The 17,046-nt window shown below is 34.1% G+C and overlaps 1 protein-coding gene across 1 annotated transcript in view; it reads right to left on the bottom strand.

Moving 5' to 3' along the window:
• Dach1 (dachshund family transcription factor 1) overlaps window positions 1-17,046 on the bottom strand; it is a 441,649-nt gene that overhangs the window by 33,717 nt on the left and 390,886 nt on the right. The window contains exons 9-11 of the mRNA XM_004651017.2: window positions 12,662-12,809; window positions 9,848-9,991; window positions 9,292-9,360 (exon numbers count right to left, since the gene is read on the bottom strand). Coding sequence (XP_004651074.2) covers window positions 9,292-9,360; window positions 9,848-9,991; window positions 12,662-12,809 — 361 coding nt within the window. The remainder of the gene's footprint in view (window positions 1-9,291; window positions 9,361-9,847; window positions 9,992-12,661; window positions 12,810-17,046) is intronic.

Genomic DNA, 17,046 nt, shown 5'->3' with positions numbered 1-17,046 from the left:
TGAGTACTGGCAGCCCAGATCTAGTGTTAAGTACTATCTCGTTACTAGTTTTCTTTGATCTAATAAGGTTTATTCCTGCTTGTAGTAATCCAAATTCATGTATATAAGAAATTTGAGGGATTGAGATTGCTTAGTGGTTAAGGTGCTTGCCTGCAAAACCAAAGGACCCAGATTCAATTCCCCAGGATCCACATAAGTAACATGCACAATGTGGTACATGTGTCAGGTTTGTTTGCAGTGGCTACAGGCCTTGGTGTACCCATTCTCTTTCCCTCCCTCTCTTCTTCTCTCTCTCTAATAAATAAATAAAATAAAAATATATTTAACACAAATTTGATTCAGGTCATTAAAATAGGTTTTTTTTTGTAAAATTTACACAAATTCTTTAATATGTGAGTAATTCCATATTGTTGAATAATAATGAGTTTTTAATCATGAAAATATAAATCATATACTAGAAAAATAACCACTTTAATGTGTACTAGCTGTCAAGCTGTGTACTAAACATGTAAATGCATAATAAAATTTATTATGAATTTATAAAACTTAACTATGTATGTACTCCTGCACAGTATTTATTTTATTTAATCCTCACCTTAAACCATGGACATTAAGGCTTGTTATAGAAGGAAATACAGTAAGGTACATGGGGAAATCCTAACCAGAATTCTAGTATTTCTTAAATGTTAGGCTCTGTAACAGTGGCTAAATAACCTTTCCTCCCAAACTCCAACAGGAAACTTTATTTTTTAATATGAAGCACTAGAAATAGAAATTGGCACGAAGTTATTTATTATATGTCAATATCATTTGAATTATACCTTCACAGAAACTTTGAACATGATCAGTTTTAGTAAGTTTCACATTAACTTTGCTAAAGTATCAGTCTAGGGATACTATTCATCAAGTTTGATTCAAACCTATACCTCAGAAGAAACCAAGAGCTATTCTAAGTGTCATATGCTGAACAGAAAATGTACTATCAACATTTTAAAGCATCATAATTCATTACATTATAGAGATAATTAAACTTTTTATATTCATACAGTCAATTTCTTATTTATTTATTCATTTATTTTTTAACAATTCTTTATTTTCCTTGCTAACAATGAGGTTTTCCTGAATGGTTGGGGATGCTACAAACAAACTGTATTAATAATGTCTAATGAAAGAGTATAAAGCAAGAATGAAAATATTACTTTCAGTTAAAAGAAATTCTATAATAGCAAATCACTTTGTTTTTTAAAAATTTTATTTATTTGAGAGAGAGAGAGCAAGAGGCATATAGGGATACAAAGACAGACAGTGCCTGTTCCAGGGCCTTTAGCGACTGCAAACGAACTCCAGATGCATGTGCCACTTTATGCAACTGGCTTTATATTGTTGATGAGGAATCAAACTCGGGTCCTTAGGCTTTGCAGGCAAATGTCTTTAATTGCTGATCCAGCTCTTCAACTCATTTTGATTTTTAAAATTTATTTATTAATGAGAGAGAGGAGAAGATGGGCACACCAGGGCCTCTAACCATTGCAAACACACTCCAGATGCATGTGTCACCTTGTGCATCTGGCTTACTTAGGTCTTGGGTATTTTAGAGGTGCTGAGGTGCACCTGGGTCTTTTGGCTTTGCAGGCAAATACCTTAATTGCTAAGCCATCTCTCCTGCTTTGATTTTTTTTAAGTCATTAACAACAATATGTAGTCATCAGTGAGTGATGTGTCTATAAGTGTCTCCAGAGCACAGTGGAATCATAATCTAGATTGAGACTTAAGCACTCCAACTAGTTATGTGAATGACAAGGGAAGAAATTCATGAGCCACTCTAGTTTTAGCTTTTACCTTGAAGTCAGAATGTTACATAGGAAAAGAAGAAAGTGTCTATAAATACTGGTTCCCAGTTGTAAGGGTTAATCTTGATTTTCAATTTAACTATATTGAGAAGTACCTAGAATATTAGTATATTAGCCCAAGGAATATCTGTGAAGCTTTTTTATTTCCAGATAGAATTAAGTGAGAAGTGAAGACATACACTGAATTTGGGTTAGAACACTCTGTTGGCTGAGGGGCTGGAAGGAATATAAGAAGAAAAGGAGAAAGTTGCTCATGTTGACATTGTTTCTCTTTCTAGTTCCCGGGTCCATGATGTGAGGTGCCATGCTTTTCACAGCACGACGGGCTGAAACATGTGAATGAAAGTAAATCTTTCCTCATGTTGTTCTGCTCAGAAATATATCATAGCAGCTGGAAGGCTATCAGAAACTTAAATATTTATTAAATACATAATATCCTGAAGTTTAAATGCTGAAAATGTTTGACTAAGAAATTCACTGAGTGGTAGATTCAACGTAGAAGCTTCTTAAGTGTATAAATGCAGGCTGCACATGGGGATTCGGGCCTGTAATCACATGAGTGAAAGATTGGAAGATTGAAGTCAGCCTAAGCTACATAGCATGTTTAAAGTCATCCTATTCTTAGTAGAAATGTCCTGTCATAAGACCACACACACACACACACAAAACCCTTACTTCAAAAGAATTACATACAGTATGTATGGAATGATGCTTTGGAGCTAGAAGTTATGAGTCAAATAATAATAATAGCCACTTATTTTAAAGCAAAGAGGAGAGCACCATTTAACAATCTTAATCTAAAAGCACTCAGGAAGAAAATTCTGTGAAGTAGCTAGCAACTGGACCAAATTATCTTCATCACTCTGTTAAATTCTGTGTGATCTTTAGTAAGTTATCTGCCCTCCTTGCCTCAGCTTCCTTGTTTTCACAATAAAGATACTTGATTTCTTGTAAAGTCCTTTTAAAATACTAAGGCAGTACCATCATAAAAATTAGCTTGGCCTAATATCAATGGAGGATATATATTTGTTGAATAAATGAATAATTTTAATAGTCATCATGTATCTTCAAATATCTAGGAAGCAGAAAGAAGATAGTTTTAAATTGAAAAAAAATAGAATGTTAATGTGTAAGCAAGTCTTTTATGTCCTTTTATTGCAATAATGTTTGGCTTTCTATGATCTGAGATCAGTCAAAAAAGAATAAAAAAGCCAAGTAGTTTTGATTTTGGCTATTGGATGTAAATAAAAGAGATGTACTTTCAAGTGAAGTCAAGATTTTTTAAGCACAACTTGAAGATTGTCTAAGATGTAACAGGAACTAAAGTTTATATTTACATTAACTTTAACAGTTTTTTTCTGGTTGATAATGGCAGGGTTTTACTTAAGAAGTAAAAGGATAAAACTGCTATTGGGAACATAAAACTTTTGAGACAGTTTGGAAATCCTATAAAATATACAAATGAAACAGCAGTGTATGTGATTCTACCATACTGTGGTGGAATTTGTACATCAGAATGTTGAATATTTAACTATTAGTAATAACACATTAGAGAAGATCAATAAGGTTAATATGTTGCAATCAAATGAAAGACATGTTATTTATTAAATGTGATGAGAAGATTAGAAGTAAGATTTTTATTTCAAGGAGAAAGTTGGATAAAAGTAAATATTTACATAGCACAAATCTTCAGTCAAATGTGTAAAGAATTAAATTCCATTACAAATGCAAATAAGAATGAGTACATGCTGTTATTTTAGCTACCAAATATGGACATTAATTCTGCCAGAATTTGTCAATTCTGATTTCCCTAGTCAGACTTCTATCATCATTTGTTTCCTCTTAACATTTTCTCCAACTATATTATGAAAAATTGATCAAAAATTGTCATATCCATAAGATCTAACATGGTCGAAATTTATCAATGTTTAGTTGATTCCTTTAGGAAATACATGCAAGCCTCACTGTGTGTCATTATAACAGACAACAGACGTGCAGTCATGAACAAACAGGAAGGCATATGTTCTACCCCAAACACCACTGCACGAACAAGGCTCTACAAATGCAGCCTGTTCCTGAGGAGAATGGAAAGTGTGGTAATGCCCTCTAATAGATATAACTGGCGCTTAGCAACAGGTAGGCATCCCAAGGTCAGGTGAAGGAGTTGGATGATGTTTCTGGTTGTGCTAACTATTAAGCTACAACCTCAAACATAAAATAAGTATGGCTGGAGAAATATTCACCAGTTAAGTGTACTTCCTGAGCAAGAATGAACACTTGAGGGGACATAAATGTCTCCTGAATTTAATCCCCAGGACCCATATAAACAGCTGAGTCTGGTCATGTGTACCTGTTTCCCAAGTGAAGGAGGGGAACAGAGAGAGGAGAATCACCAGAGCTCATCAAAACAAAACCAAAGAAACTCAGCAACCATTGTAATCAGTAAGAGAGTCTGACTCAAATAAGAACAGTATAAGAGCAAGGAGTGGGCCACCAGAATTTCCACTCCAGTCTTCGCATGCAAGAGCACCACACCACATGTGCATACACTACACACACACACACACACACACACACTCCACAAGGCACATACATACCACAATAGTAAAGAAAGAGAAAGTCAAAAACAATAGTGAGGGTAAAATGTCACTGTTAGGTAAAAAAATTAAATGAGGCTATCAGGAAAATAACAATAAACATTCCATTATGGTAGAATACAGGGGAATGAGGTAAGACTGGATATAGACAGAGTGATGAAGTGAAGGAGGGCAAATCAGGTTCCATTCTTCCTTATTGTGCATTAAAGTTAACATTTGATTTGATATGTGAGTACCACATAAAATAGGTTTGTGGAGAGCAGGAGATAATTATTCATTTTATGCATAGAATTTTGAGTTCACAGTGAGACAATCAAATTAAAATTTACAAATTATTGGACTGGAGAGGTGGATTACTGGTTAAAGGTGCTTGCTTACGAAGCTTAATGGCCTTGGTTTAATTCCTCAGTACCTATGTAAAGCCAGATGCACAAAATGGCACATGCATCTGAAATTTGCTTGCAGTGTCAAGAGGCCTTTTTATGCCCATATGCTCTCTATCTTTCTCTCTATGTCATCCATCTATCTATTTATCAACTATCTATATTTTCTTACAAATAGGTAAAAATATGTTTAGAAAGTTCTTATGTGAAGCTAAAACATATCTAATGGGGTGAAGAGATGTTTACATAAATTCTCACAATACATAACTTGAAGGAATCCTTTCAGATGTTATTGGCTAGGAAGAGAGAATACCCTAAAAACAGAGCTCAGCTTAAGAGAGCCATCAAGTTGTAGATTTCCCTGCTTTCATATGGACTGTGGTAGAAAGTTTGGGATGAGCAGTTTTGGGAGGATGTTTCTTTCTTCACTGGACTGAAAAACTACTCACAAGTTGTTTATATGAGCTCTATGTATTTAAATGATATTATGAAAATAAAAACTCATGTCTTTTAAAGGTCTGTCCAATGGAGGATTGACCATTCTCCAGCAATTAGTCACTCACCTCATGCTTAGGTAAGCAATCCTAATTTAAATAAGTGGGCCCAAAATAAACCCCACATAAAATAAACAAGTCATGGATATAGGATGGGAATCCAAACGAGGGGAAAATGCTTTTAGTGCAAGGAGAAAAGAGAAGAGAGAGGGAGAGTGTGTGTGGGGGGGGGCATAAATTTGTTGAATGCATGTATGAAATTGTGTAACATTAAAAAAAATTAAGAAGCATTTCTGTTCAGTCAACTCATGGTCTAAACTACTCAGCAGCAAACAACATAACATGATGCTCACACAAGTGCCATAGTGGCACACAGCTATGGGGGGAAACCAGCTGCTCTTGACTTGGCTAACTGATCTGCTCAGTGGAACCGAACCCATAGCTGGAGCTGGGAAACAAGTCAGAATCATATCCAAAAATGAGCCCGCTCACCATTATCAAGGTCCCAACAATCATGGGCTACAAGAAGGCCTACACGTATTACATTCTCTTAAAAACAAACAAACAAACAAACAAACAAACAAACAAACAAAAAACAAAGAAACAAGGGTTATACCGTTTATCTGGTGCTAACTTTACTCTCTCCATCTGAGAATTTCCTTCTCTTTTTCAGAAAGATGCAGATCCTGAGGAAAGAACCAGCCCATCATGCCTCAAAAGGGCCCCAGCTGAAACTAAGAATAATTGGGAAATCCTACCAAACCAGATATCCAGAGACACAGAGGCTCCAAAGATCTCATCACTGAAGAATATCTAAAATGAACCAAACATGGCTCATTGAAATTTGTGGAAGAGGGGCCGGAAAGAATGTCAGAGCCACACGTTGGGTCATGATGCACAGAGACAATTCCTTCTACCCTTAACTGATTGATAACCCCATAATGCACGACCCATATTCCACAACAAGGAGGGTCCCTGTGGAGGGGGTCAGTCATGGATGAAGCTAATAATGGTATCAACTTGGCTGTATTCACTGAGTACAAAAATAATAAAAAATTAAAAATTAAAAATTAAAAAATAATTAAAAATTTAAAAATAATAAAAAAATTAAAAATTAAAAATTCTCAAACTCCAACACAAATCATGACAGAAATATGCTGAAGTCCGAGGCATGTAAGTTTAGTACCATACAATTCAGTTCCTGAAAACATGTTGCTGTTTGAGGCTTTTGGTATTCTGTATTCATAATAGTGCTACAAGTGATCTAAGGTTAGTTATTTCACATATCAACAAGGATGAATTTGTCCCTGTGCCATGCTGATTTACCTTATCAACAAAAGTTAACCTTTTCTGGAATACTTTTTCTTTCAGAACATTTCCTAAAACCACTAATATTTCCTAAACCACTCTAATTTCCTCTTTCTCACTTTTATTTTACTTTTTAAAATTTTTATGGAAGCAATGATATAAAACATCAGTGAGGCAACAAATAATCTAACTGAGGAGCTTCAGTGATAGTAATTACCTGGCAGTATTTAAGAGCCCAACTTCCAGGTGACTAACTCTCTGGCCAAGTGTGTTTTTCTGTTATTGTAGAAATGTTGAAAATATATGGCAAGCATAAAATTGTGGGCTTTTCTCTTTTCTCAATTTAGTTGAGTTTATTTTGGAACAGAAAATGGTTTCAGTTATGGTTGGGTAGGGAGTAAGAAAGGCTACCGAGGACATCATAGTCCCTGGGTTGAGAGGCAGTGGGAGCAAGCACAAGAAGGAAACAAGAAACTGGGTTTTTTTCAGGACAACTGAGTTGCAGTGGGTGCTCATGACTTCCAAATGCATGATGTGGATGTTTTATGAATGAGCAGTGAATCTGGGCTCTATCTTATTATTTGTTTTCCTCATTCTGTGCTTAAACAGAATTCAACTAAATCTACTCATCTTTCTTTGATGTATCTCATTCACAGTTAATTTTGTTTTGTTCGGGAGGTTCCAAATACATTAATTTAGTCAATGATTAAAAATAATTTAAAAAATAATTAAAAGGGCAAAATGAGCCGATTTAGTGGAAATTGAGTAAAAAAAAAAAAAGTTTTGCTATACTGTTTATTAAGTTCTGGAATATAAAGATTAATTTTTCCAATCCATGAGCAAGGGAGAACTTGCCATTGTCTAGTGGCATCAATGCTCAGACTCATACAACAAGGCTTTATGAGCATTAAAGTGTTTATTTGAATGCATATGAATTTTGCAGTGAAAGAAGAACCACATAGCTGTACTGATGACCAAAATGCTGCTGCCAGCAAAGCACAGCAGACATAGATATGATCTATGAGAAGTAATTTGGCTTTGTTTGTGATTTTCGTGGTAGGATTTGGCTATGTGATTCAGTCTGGTCTGGAATTCACCAAGTAGCCCTGCATTCATCAGATTTTGAATCCTTCTGCTTCAGTCTCCCAAGTGGTGAAATTATAACATGCACTATCTTACTCAGGTGATTTTCAAAAGAGAATTTAGGGCTAGAGAGATGGCTCAGCAGTTGAAGGTGCTTGCTTTCAAATCCTGAAATCCTGATGGCCCGGGTTCAGTTCCCCGGTACCCATCCACATAAAGTCAAGTGCACCATGTGCCATGTACATCTGAAGCTCATTTGCAGTGGCAGAAGGCTCTGGCAGGCTCATATTCACTCTCTTTCTGCCTGTTTTTTTTTGTCTCTGTCTCTCTCAAAGCTTAACTAAAAAATATATTTTAAAATAAAAAAAAAATCCATTGCTTGATCAATTCTCACTTCTAACAAAGAATTTCTCATACACCTAGAGAATTGTGTATATATAATTATTTTTGAGTTAGGACCACATTGAACATTCTGTATATATCAAATCTCTCTCCCTACCTGGAGATTCATGTGCTTTCTTGAATAAATTAAATACAATGGACACATATTTTTTTCTGAACTCTATAATGCTTTAAAAATTGAAGTCATTTTTACATTTAAAGTTACATAAATGGTATTATTCACATGTCTAAGAAACTGACTCCTGATAATTTATAGTTTGAGCCTTAGCCATCTAGAAACTAATTATTCTATGATCTCAGGTAAAATAAATCTAGGTAAAAAGTCTAACATTCTTTCTCCTAGTAATTTTCTGATTGTTGTCTATTGTACTTATAATATTAAAAAGAATTATATTTCTTTTACACTAAGCCAAGAATGACACTTTGGAGCTGACTTAAGTAATTAATGATATAATTCCCTAAAAATGAACTTAAAATTCAAAATAAAACAATTGGGAAGATGTTCTTTTATTTTATTTATTCTATTGTTAGGAGTGAATTTATTGCATAGATGTTTTGTTACAAATGGCACCTTGTGTTTTTCCCTTTCCTACAGCTTTTTATAAATATTTAATAAAATTCCTTTTAGTATTCTTCACATGATTTTGGTTAGCAAATTTGTATTATTGAAATTAATATAATGGTATATATAAGTGCTGGAAATCTGCATAGAAATTAAACAATCTAATTTATTGTTAGCATTCGAGTAGTAATTTTGCCTGTAGCTTGGAGTAACTGTCACAAAAACAAGTATGCATTTCTAAACTTTAGTAACAATCTTTTTGAATAATCTATGATTTTATGTAGTATGGAACTTATAAACCCTCCCTATATTAGATCAGGCTTCAAACACTCAATAAAACATATTTACTGTGTCCAAGATTAAATCATACATTGTTTGAAATTAATTATTTCTTTTTAATTGCATTGTATAAACAGAAATGACCTGTTAATTTAAAGAAAATCTATCAGCACAAAATGAATTCACTCATATAAACAAGCAAGATGAACTTGACCTTGTTTGAACTTGTTTTGATGTGGCCCAGATGGTAGGCTACATGCTTGAATAGCAGGCTGAAGCGGAGGAAAACTCATATAGCTAGATCCAGATTTATAGCCTCCTGCAAATTCCTACCTTGTATTGTCCTTTCAGCATCTGCTCTGCCGCCACTACGGTCAGCTTCTATCTCTGGGGTCAGAGAGTCTAAAAGCACAGAGAGGTAAGAGTGACATATATTTCATTTGATTCCTATTGTCCTTTACAAAAATAAGAGCAACCTGTTACTTTGGTGCTGAATTAAAACCACATAAATCTCTGTCATCCTTTAAAGGTTGAACAAGACTGTAACTAGGGGAGATTTGAATAGATAAGTAATATTGTTCATAAGGTGGACTGAGGTGGAAGTTCTTAGATTAATGTTATCGTTTTTCAGTAGGAAAAGATTTAGTTAAGCAGAAAGGCAATATCAGGCCATAGATACTGTTAAATAACAGATCAGTAGAAGCAGCTTGAAAATGAAGCCAATTTTCTAAGGCTTCTTTCTGCCACGATTTCAGTCATAAGCATTCTAACCTTAGCAGAATGAATCACAAGACATAGAACTATACCAAACCACGAGCACATATAGAAATTGTCCTTTCAGGATTAAAAATAATAAAAGTTGATTGCACATTCATGGACGTGGTCTCACCATTCAGGACCCTGAGGCTCTCTGCCGAAGCAGCCTGTTTTAGTGTTTGTTCTGCCTGCTCCCGCCGTTTGGTCTCAAATTCAAGAGCTTCCTGCAATTTTCTCTTTGCTTTCTTCTCTTTCTTTAGCCTCTTTTGAACTATGGCTGGAAAAGAGTGTATAAAGATTACCTTTAAAATTTTTGTAATATTTATCATTTACAAATGGTCTCTATTGTTTTTTTTTTTTCAGCAGGACAGAGTCTACCTACAAGGCAGAAGTTTAAGAATTCCACCTTTACCTAAAATAAATTCCAATAAAATGTCCAAGAAAAGAAATGGCCTTGAACTATTACATTTCAAACTTGCTTTCAACTGATCTGTGTAGAGATACATTTAATTGGATGCCAATTTTAGTAAATATTTGTGTTCACTGATAAAGGAAACTTGATGAAATAAAACTTGTGGTTTAGTTATCAAACCTTGAGTCAGAACAATGTGGAGCGTACACGTAGTGCATGCCCCTGCATATTCCCCACCTCCTCAGGAGGCATTTCCGCTGCAAATGTGTAAAGAGATGTTACTCCAACTAGACATTTAATAATTCTCCCTTGAATTTTATGAAATGCAGTCCTTGAGATTTTATGGCGTGGTAAATGAGCGGCAAAGAGGCTCTTGTTATTAACATATCTAGGTGTAATTTCTTGGAAGGTATTGTCTTGGAGAATAATTTCTTCATAGCATATGCATAGCACTCTAGTATATTCCAAGAAAATTATTAGTTTCACTGCAGGAATCTGCTGGATGTAAAATCTCACAGGAAACAACTATGTTCTATTGATAACCTTGTATATGCATAAGATTAATATGGTAAGCATCAGCATGTTGAAAGCACATATATTTTTCTTTGAAATTGTCTTTTTTGATAAATGATAAAAAAATTCTTTGTTTAGTCATAAAGAGTAATCATTCCATTAACTGTTTGGTTTCTCACTACTCATTACAGAACAACAAAACATTCATCCAGCACAATACTTAGTCAACATACAAAATGAAGTAATAATGCTCAAGTAAATCTTTAAGTTTCAGTTTCTAATTTCCACATATCCTGTTTTTATCATCACTAATACTCTTTAGATGATATCCCATTAACTTGTTGAGCTTTTTATTTCTGTATCATATATCTTAATAAACCCTTTAACCAAAGTAATTATTGACTAAGATCTTGTAACAAAAAAATAATTAAAACTGATTTCAAAGTGGCATTTATTCCCTTTATTTACTATTGTGACATTTGCTTATCATATTACTTGACCACTATTTATTTTTCCAAATATTATTATGTGCTATTTGTTCTTTGAAATGCACACTAGTTCTGAAATATTTAGATAATATATTTCTTGCTGTTAAACAGCTTAATACATAGCTCCCTGCATTAGCTGTCCATTTTCCTCCTACATAATTGTGAAAAATAAAAAGGGGATTGAACCAAATATTCTGTCTGTAAGAAAAGATGCTTTTCCAGACATATTCATAATAGGTAAGTACTGATAATTACTACCATTAATTTAGTGTTCATAATTAATTAAAAGAGTTCATGTTGTGATCTGTGAATGCCTTGCCCTCTAGTGGTTAAAGGAATAAAATCAAATGTGAAAACCTAATAACAGATTGGAACCAATCAAATGCTGATGGGCAAAGTATTCCAAAGATTATTTCAGGAATCCAAGGAGCTGTCTTTAAGAATTGTGAAAGAGACTTCCCCAGATTAGAACAAATTCAAAACATGGCTATTTCAAGGAATATGGCTTTGCCAATTTATCTCTTTGATCAAACTTCCTTGTTCACTTAGAATACACCCATTTTCAATGTCCACCTGTATGAATATTTTAGTTTCGTGATTAATATGAAGCCACACCATCTAAAACTGTTATATACTGACAATTTTTCAAATAAGCCTGTTTGTAGAAACTCATTAGCTATTGGCTCGTGATATCTTCTGAAACAACTTGGTAACTCCTGGTAGTTTTAAAAGCAAAATAGAAATGATCTTTAAATTAAATGGCCATGTCAAACATGAAGGGGGAATATATGGAACATTTAAATTTAATGTGTATCAAGTGGCCAACAAATAACTATCCCTATTTCTGGGACACTTAAGGGATTCTTATTGTGGAAGTAAAGGAAGATTTGGTGGTAAATGCACTTCCAATTCCTATAGACAACAGAAAAAGATATGAACGATCTTCACAATTATCTACAGACACAGTGCACAATGTGTTAAAAGAAGCAATTCACAGATCAGTAGAAATTCATATCGGCCACTAGTCTTTGTACTTGACCTTGTTGAATGAAAATGAGGCATTCAGAAGGAAATTATACAAACACTTAACTTTAGTCATTTGCTCAGATATTCATCAGTCTTCAATTTCAGTTGATAAATATCTTACTGAACCTGCTTTGCTTGAATAAGCAGTATTTTCTATTTTAGCTTTATGACTTTAGCTCCTGGGTTTTCAAAGGGCAATTGTGAGTGAGCCTAACTTTTTTTCTTCATGGCTATCATCATATCAGAGCTCATTTTTATCAAAGAATATAAACTTGTAAACTCTATAAGCAAAAACATTATGCCATTAATGACAGGATATATTCTAACCATTTGAGATGGGAATAGAAGAACATTTGTCTTTACATGAGAAATATGATGAGATTAGAATTCAAATGCTGCTATAAGATAAGTCAACAAAATTTCAGTCAGTCCCAAACTAAATCATCAAAAATGACACTATATATAATTTTGCTTAAAGTATTAAACAGATTTGGACTTTCAGAAATACCTCTATTCTTTTGTTCCATAGCCAGTTGCTTCTCAAGTGTTTCTCGTAATTCTCTTTCCCTTAAAAAATCCATTTTCAGCTCTGTTTTTTCCAGTTGGACCTGTTTTTCTTGAGCTCGGGCATTATCTATGGCCACTTTCAAGAGCCCCTGTACAAAGAAGGTATTCAGCATGGTAATATTTTGGTACAAAGTACATTTCATTCATTGTTTAAAAGTATTTTCAAAGAGAAGAGCCCACTTATCAGATGCTTCAATTCTTGTGAACTCCACCAGCACTCACAAGAACAAACACTACTACCACAGCACAAAACCTCCCCTTCTAATTAAACTATTTTAGAAAAACAAGTATTTATGGCATGCAAGTTCCATTGCTTCAGATTAGCAGATCTAGACCCACACTAAATGAAGGCTGAAAAAAAAAAAAAAACATGGCTACAAAAGGAGAATGAACATGAAAATTGGGCTGAAATTATTCTACAAGGAGTAATCTGACATGGTTTGAACATTGCAATGGGAATGAGCTCCCTTGTCTTCTGAGATTATCCTTCTGCTCCCTAGCAAGGTTACCCTCACTGTTAATCTCATTTTTGTATTGCTTAATTCATCAATTTGTTTCTGTCCCAAGAAATTTGTGCCCAGGTTCTGCTTCTCCTATAGATTTCTTTAAAAACAAAGAAGAAAGAAAGAAAGAAAGAAAGAAAGAAAGAAAGAAAGAAAGAAAGAAAGAAAAAAAGAAAGAGAGAGAGAGAGAGAGACAGAGAGAAGGAAAGAAGAAAACACCTTAAACACTTATTTTAGTTCATCATTGCCAAAGTCAGCACTGAAGAGAAGGTCTATCTGACCATCCAACTTAGGATATCACTCCAAATAGAATTGTTTATTGCATGCTTGATGTTCTTCTTTATAACAGTCTACACAATATTTATCATTATGTAATATGAGCAGTTATCTGTTCCTTAAAATGTAAAGTCTCTGAGGCAGGAGTGATTGCTGTGGTTTGATACACTGCCCCAAAGACCCAAAGAGTATCTGACATGTCATTGTTTTTATTTCATGAACAGAAATAATATTTCAGAAATAGTCATACTGCTATATTTTCTATTAAAATATAAAAGCATACTACATTTAAAGGAATTTAAAGGATAATTACTGATTAGTCAATTACTTTATTTGTTTAAGAGAGGAAAGAGAGAGAGAAAATCATCTGGAGAAAATGGGTATGCTAGCCACTGCAAAGAAACTCCAGACACATGTGCCATATTGTGCATCTGGCACATGTAGGTTCTTAATTTTTTATTTATTTATTTATTTGAGAGCGACAGACACAGAGAGAAAGACAGATAGAGGGAGAGAGAGAATGGGCACGCCAGGGCTTCCAGCCTCTGCAAACGAACTCCAGACGCGTGCGCCCCCTTGTGCATCTGGCTAACGTGGGACCTGGGGAACCGAGCCTCAAACCGGGGTCCTTAGGCTTCACAGGCAAGCGCTTAAACGCTAAGCCATCTCTCCAGCCCTGTAGGTTCTTATATAGGAATCGAACCTGTGTCATTAGACTTTGTAGGCAAGTACCTTAACCATTTATCATCCCTCCAGCCCTAGTCAATTACTTTTTAAAAGTCATCCAAAATGTTGTAATAATATATGAATAACTTTTAGCACATTTTCCTAGCATAATAATCCATAAAGGGTATTATAATTATATTTAAAAAGTTCCTACTAAGGATAAAGAATAGATACCACTTGATTTACAACATATTAAAAATAAAAACAGTGCTTTCTTGGCCAAGAATATTTTGGACTAAAGTTACTAGTAAAGATTATACCACAAATTAAGCAATATTAAATGGCATTTTGAAGTAGAAAGTATCTTTCCATGGTCTGCAAAACCCTAAAATAAATTCTCTATTGAAAATTAAATAGGAAGTGAAAATGGAAATGAAAGATGTGACCCTCTTCAAGAATCGATGTGGAATATTTGAATGAAGAATTTTAACTTCATCTTCATGTGCCAGTCCTGCCTTCAGCTTATCAATATAGGTGTTAGCATTATCACAAACCATTTCAAATCTCTTTTCAGATATGTTAAAAAATAAAACATTTCTAAAATGTTCTCATTTTTTTATTTTTGGTGTTTTCCTTTTTTATTATTATTTTATTATTTATGTGTCTGAATTTCTTGGCACAATTCTTATGACACAAAACAAGCTAGAGAAGGATGTCTATGTGGTCACTTGCCCCTCCCTACTCTTTTGTTGTTTTATAATAATACATAGCTGCTAAGGAAACTGCCATCTTACCCAATTCAGCCACATTCCTGAATATGTTTCTTCTTCATCAGGAACAAACAATTAGTAACAAATGAAAGAGATCATTACATCAAGTGCCCTTTTAGATCACCCCAATTAAAACTTTAGTTTAGCTGTATTTTAATTCTAAGATACCAAATTCTAATTTTCTGCTCTGATTGCTCTTGTTGACTTATCTTTGAAAGATGTACTCTCTGTGCAATGTCTAGAGATTATTTAGCAAGATGCCAATGTTGGCACCACTTAACGTGTTGATTGGTTGTATTATCAGTAGCTGTTTAAAATAAATTACTATTAAACTATTATTGTCCTTGGCTGATAAAACACAATATTTTGGTGTTCTTTAGATATGAAACAATCATTATGAATAAACATGTTGAATAATGTTAAGTTACAAGTCTAATTTGTGACTTTTATATTAATATCCATTTCTTAAAAAGAGTGAAGCTGGGGAGAGCATTTATGTTTACTCTTTCCTTTGGATATAGTTGTTGCTAATATGGCTAATGGCGATGCATTACCTATTCCTGCTGATTATGTCAGGAAAAAAATAGTTTTTAGGATCCTATACCCTCTAGGGACTCCCTATAAGCTATATAAAATTAAATTTAACTTTGAGACTTTAAATCAGTGCATACCAGTAGGAGTCTAGTGTGAACAAAAATCTGTACCAGAAACAAAATGATGCCTATGCAAAAGATTGTTCTTGCCAGTGACAGCTCTGAAGCCATATATATATATATATATATATATATATATATATATATATATATATATATATATCCAGGAGACCAATTAAATTTCAAAGCAGCAGGGGTTGGAGAACAGCAATAGCAAGGAGTGCTCTCAATGTCTACAAATCATTAGGACACCTTTTAACCATCAGTGATAATAATACTTTCAGATTTGTATAAGTTCTGTGCTTTCCCAGGTAGATGGTATGCAAAAGGTCACACTCACTACAGGTCTCACTTAGAAATGCAGTGTCTGGAAAAATCCTGTCATAGCAGTTTGGCAAGGTTAAAACATGACTTTTTCTACAGAGGGATTCAGACAAGATAGGGTGAATTCAGGGTAGTATGGCTGTAGATTCCAAGGGGATTCAGTTCCACAGTACCAAAACTGGTAATAGTGCTATATAAATAAATTAAGCTGATTAAGCTGATTTATGATATAACAGTGACATGAGACAGCGGTTGTCTATCCTGATCTTTCTTTTGTAGTTAAGTAAAACATGTAATGTTTGTAAAATTACTCACATTTTGTTTTCTAAATGATCTCCCATGTCATTTAAATTATTTTCATTATTTTTTAGAGTAAGCCTAAATAGTCATGGGGCAATGGGGCACTTCAAGCTAGCAACCTCTATGGTATATATATGTATGGCATTGAAAATAAAAATGTCTTCCAGTGTGAGAAGGCATCAAGCAATATTGATAACAAAAACACATGCCTTCTATATGATAGCTGTATCAAAGAATAAAAGCTTCCTTGGTCCAAGTTTTGATTTTATGCAAATATATTTCTGAATCAGATTTAACTGCTTGAGTGGCATTGATGGTTACATGGCAAACTGTGTCCTCACTAACATGGTACTTTTAAATGTGTCAAAAATGCCCCATGTAAAAAGACTTTAGTAGTCTCTCATTCTAACCACAGAGAGAGAGAGAGAGAGAGAGAGAGAGAGAGAGAGAGAGAGAGAGAGGAAGAAAGAATGAAGAACTGAGATTCACAATGGTCAAGAGACAGTAACTTGTCTAAGACGCAAACAAATAATTTGACCAAGTTTATGTCAAAGCCTCAGCTACTTATTTTTTACCTTTTTAGTACTTCCCTACCTCTTTGCAGAATGAGAAGCAATTGCATTTCTTTGAGCCAAGACTTTTGTATACAGAAAGAAAAAATGACAGATATTATCAAATGGCATATTATCTCAAAAGCTCTTGTAACAGAAGATAAAGCTATCCTCAGTCTAAGGTGACAATTGTTCTCCCAAGTTGATGAATGGCAGACCCTGTGAACAATCACTTCAAGGTATAAACCTGTCTAGTGATTCATGTAGTCAAGTGTTCTAATAA

The sequence above is a fragment of the Jaculus jaculus genome, chromosome 3 (genome assembly GCF_020740685.1).
Source record: "Jaculus jaculus isolate mJacJac1 chromosome 3, mJacJac1.mat.Y.cur, whole genome shotgun sequence".
Lineage (NCBI taxonomy): Eukaryota > Metazoa > Chordata > Mammalia > Rodentia > Dipodidae > Jaculus > Jaculus jaculus.
This window is presented reverse-complemented; position numbering and strand designations above follow the sequence as displayed.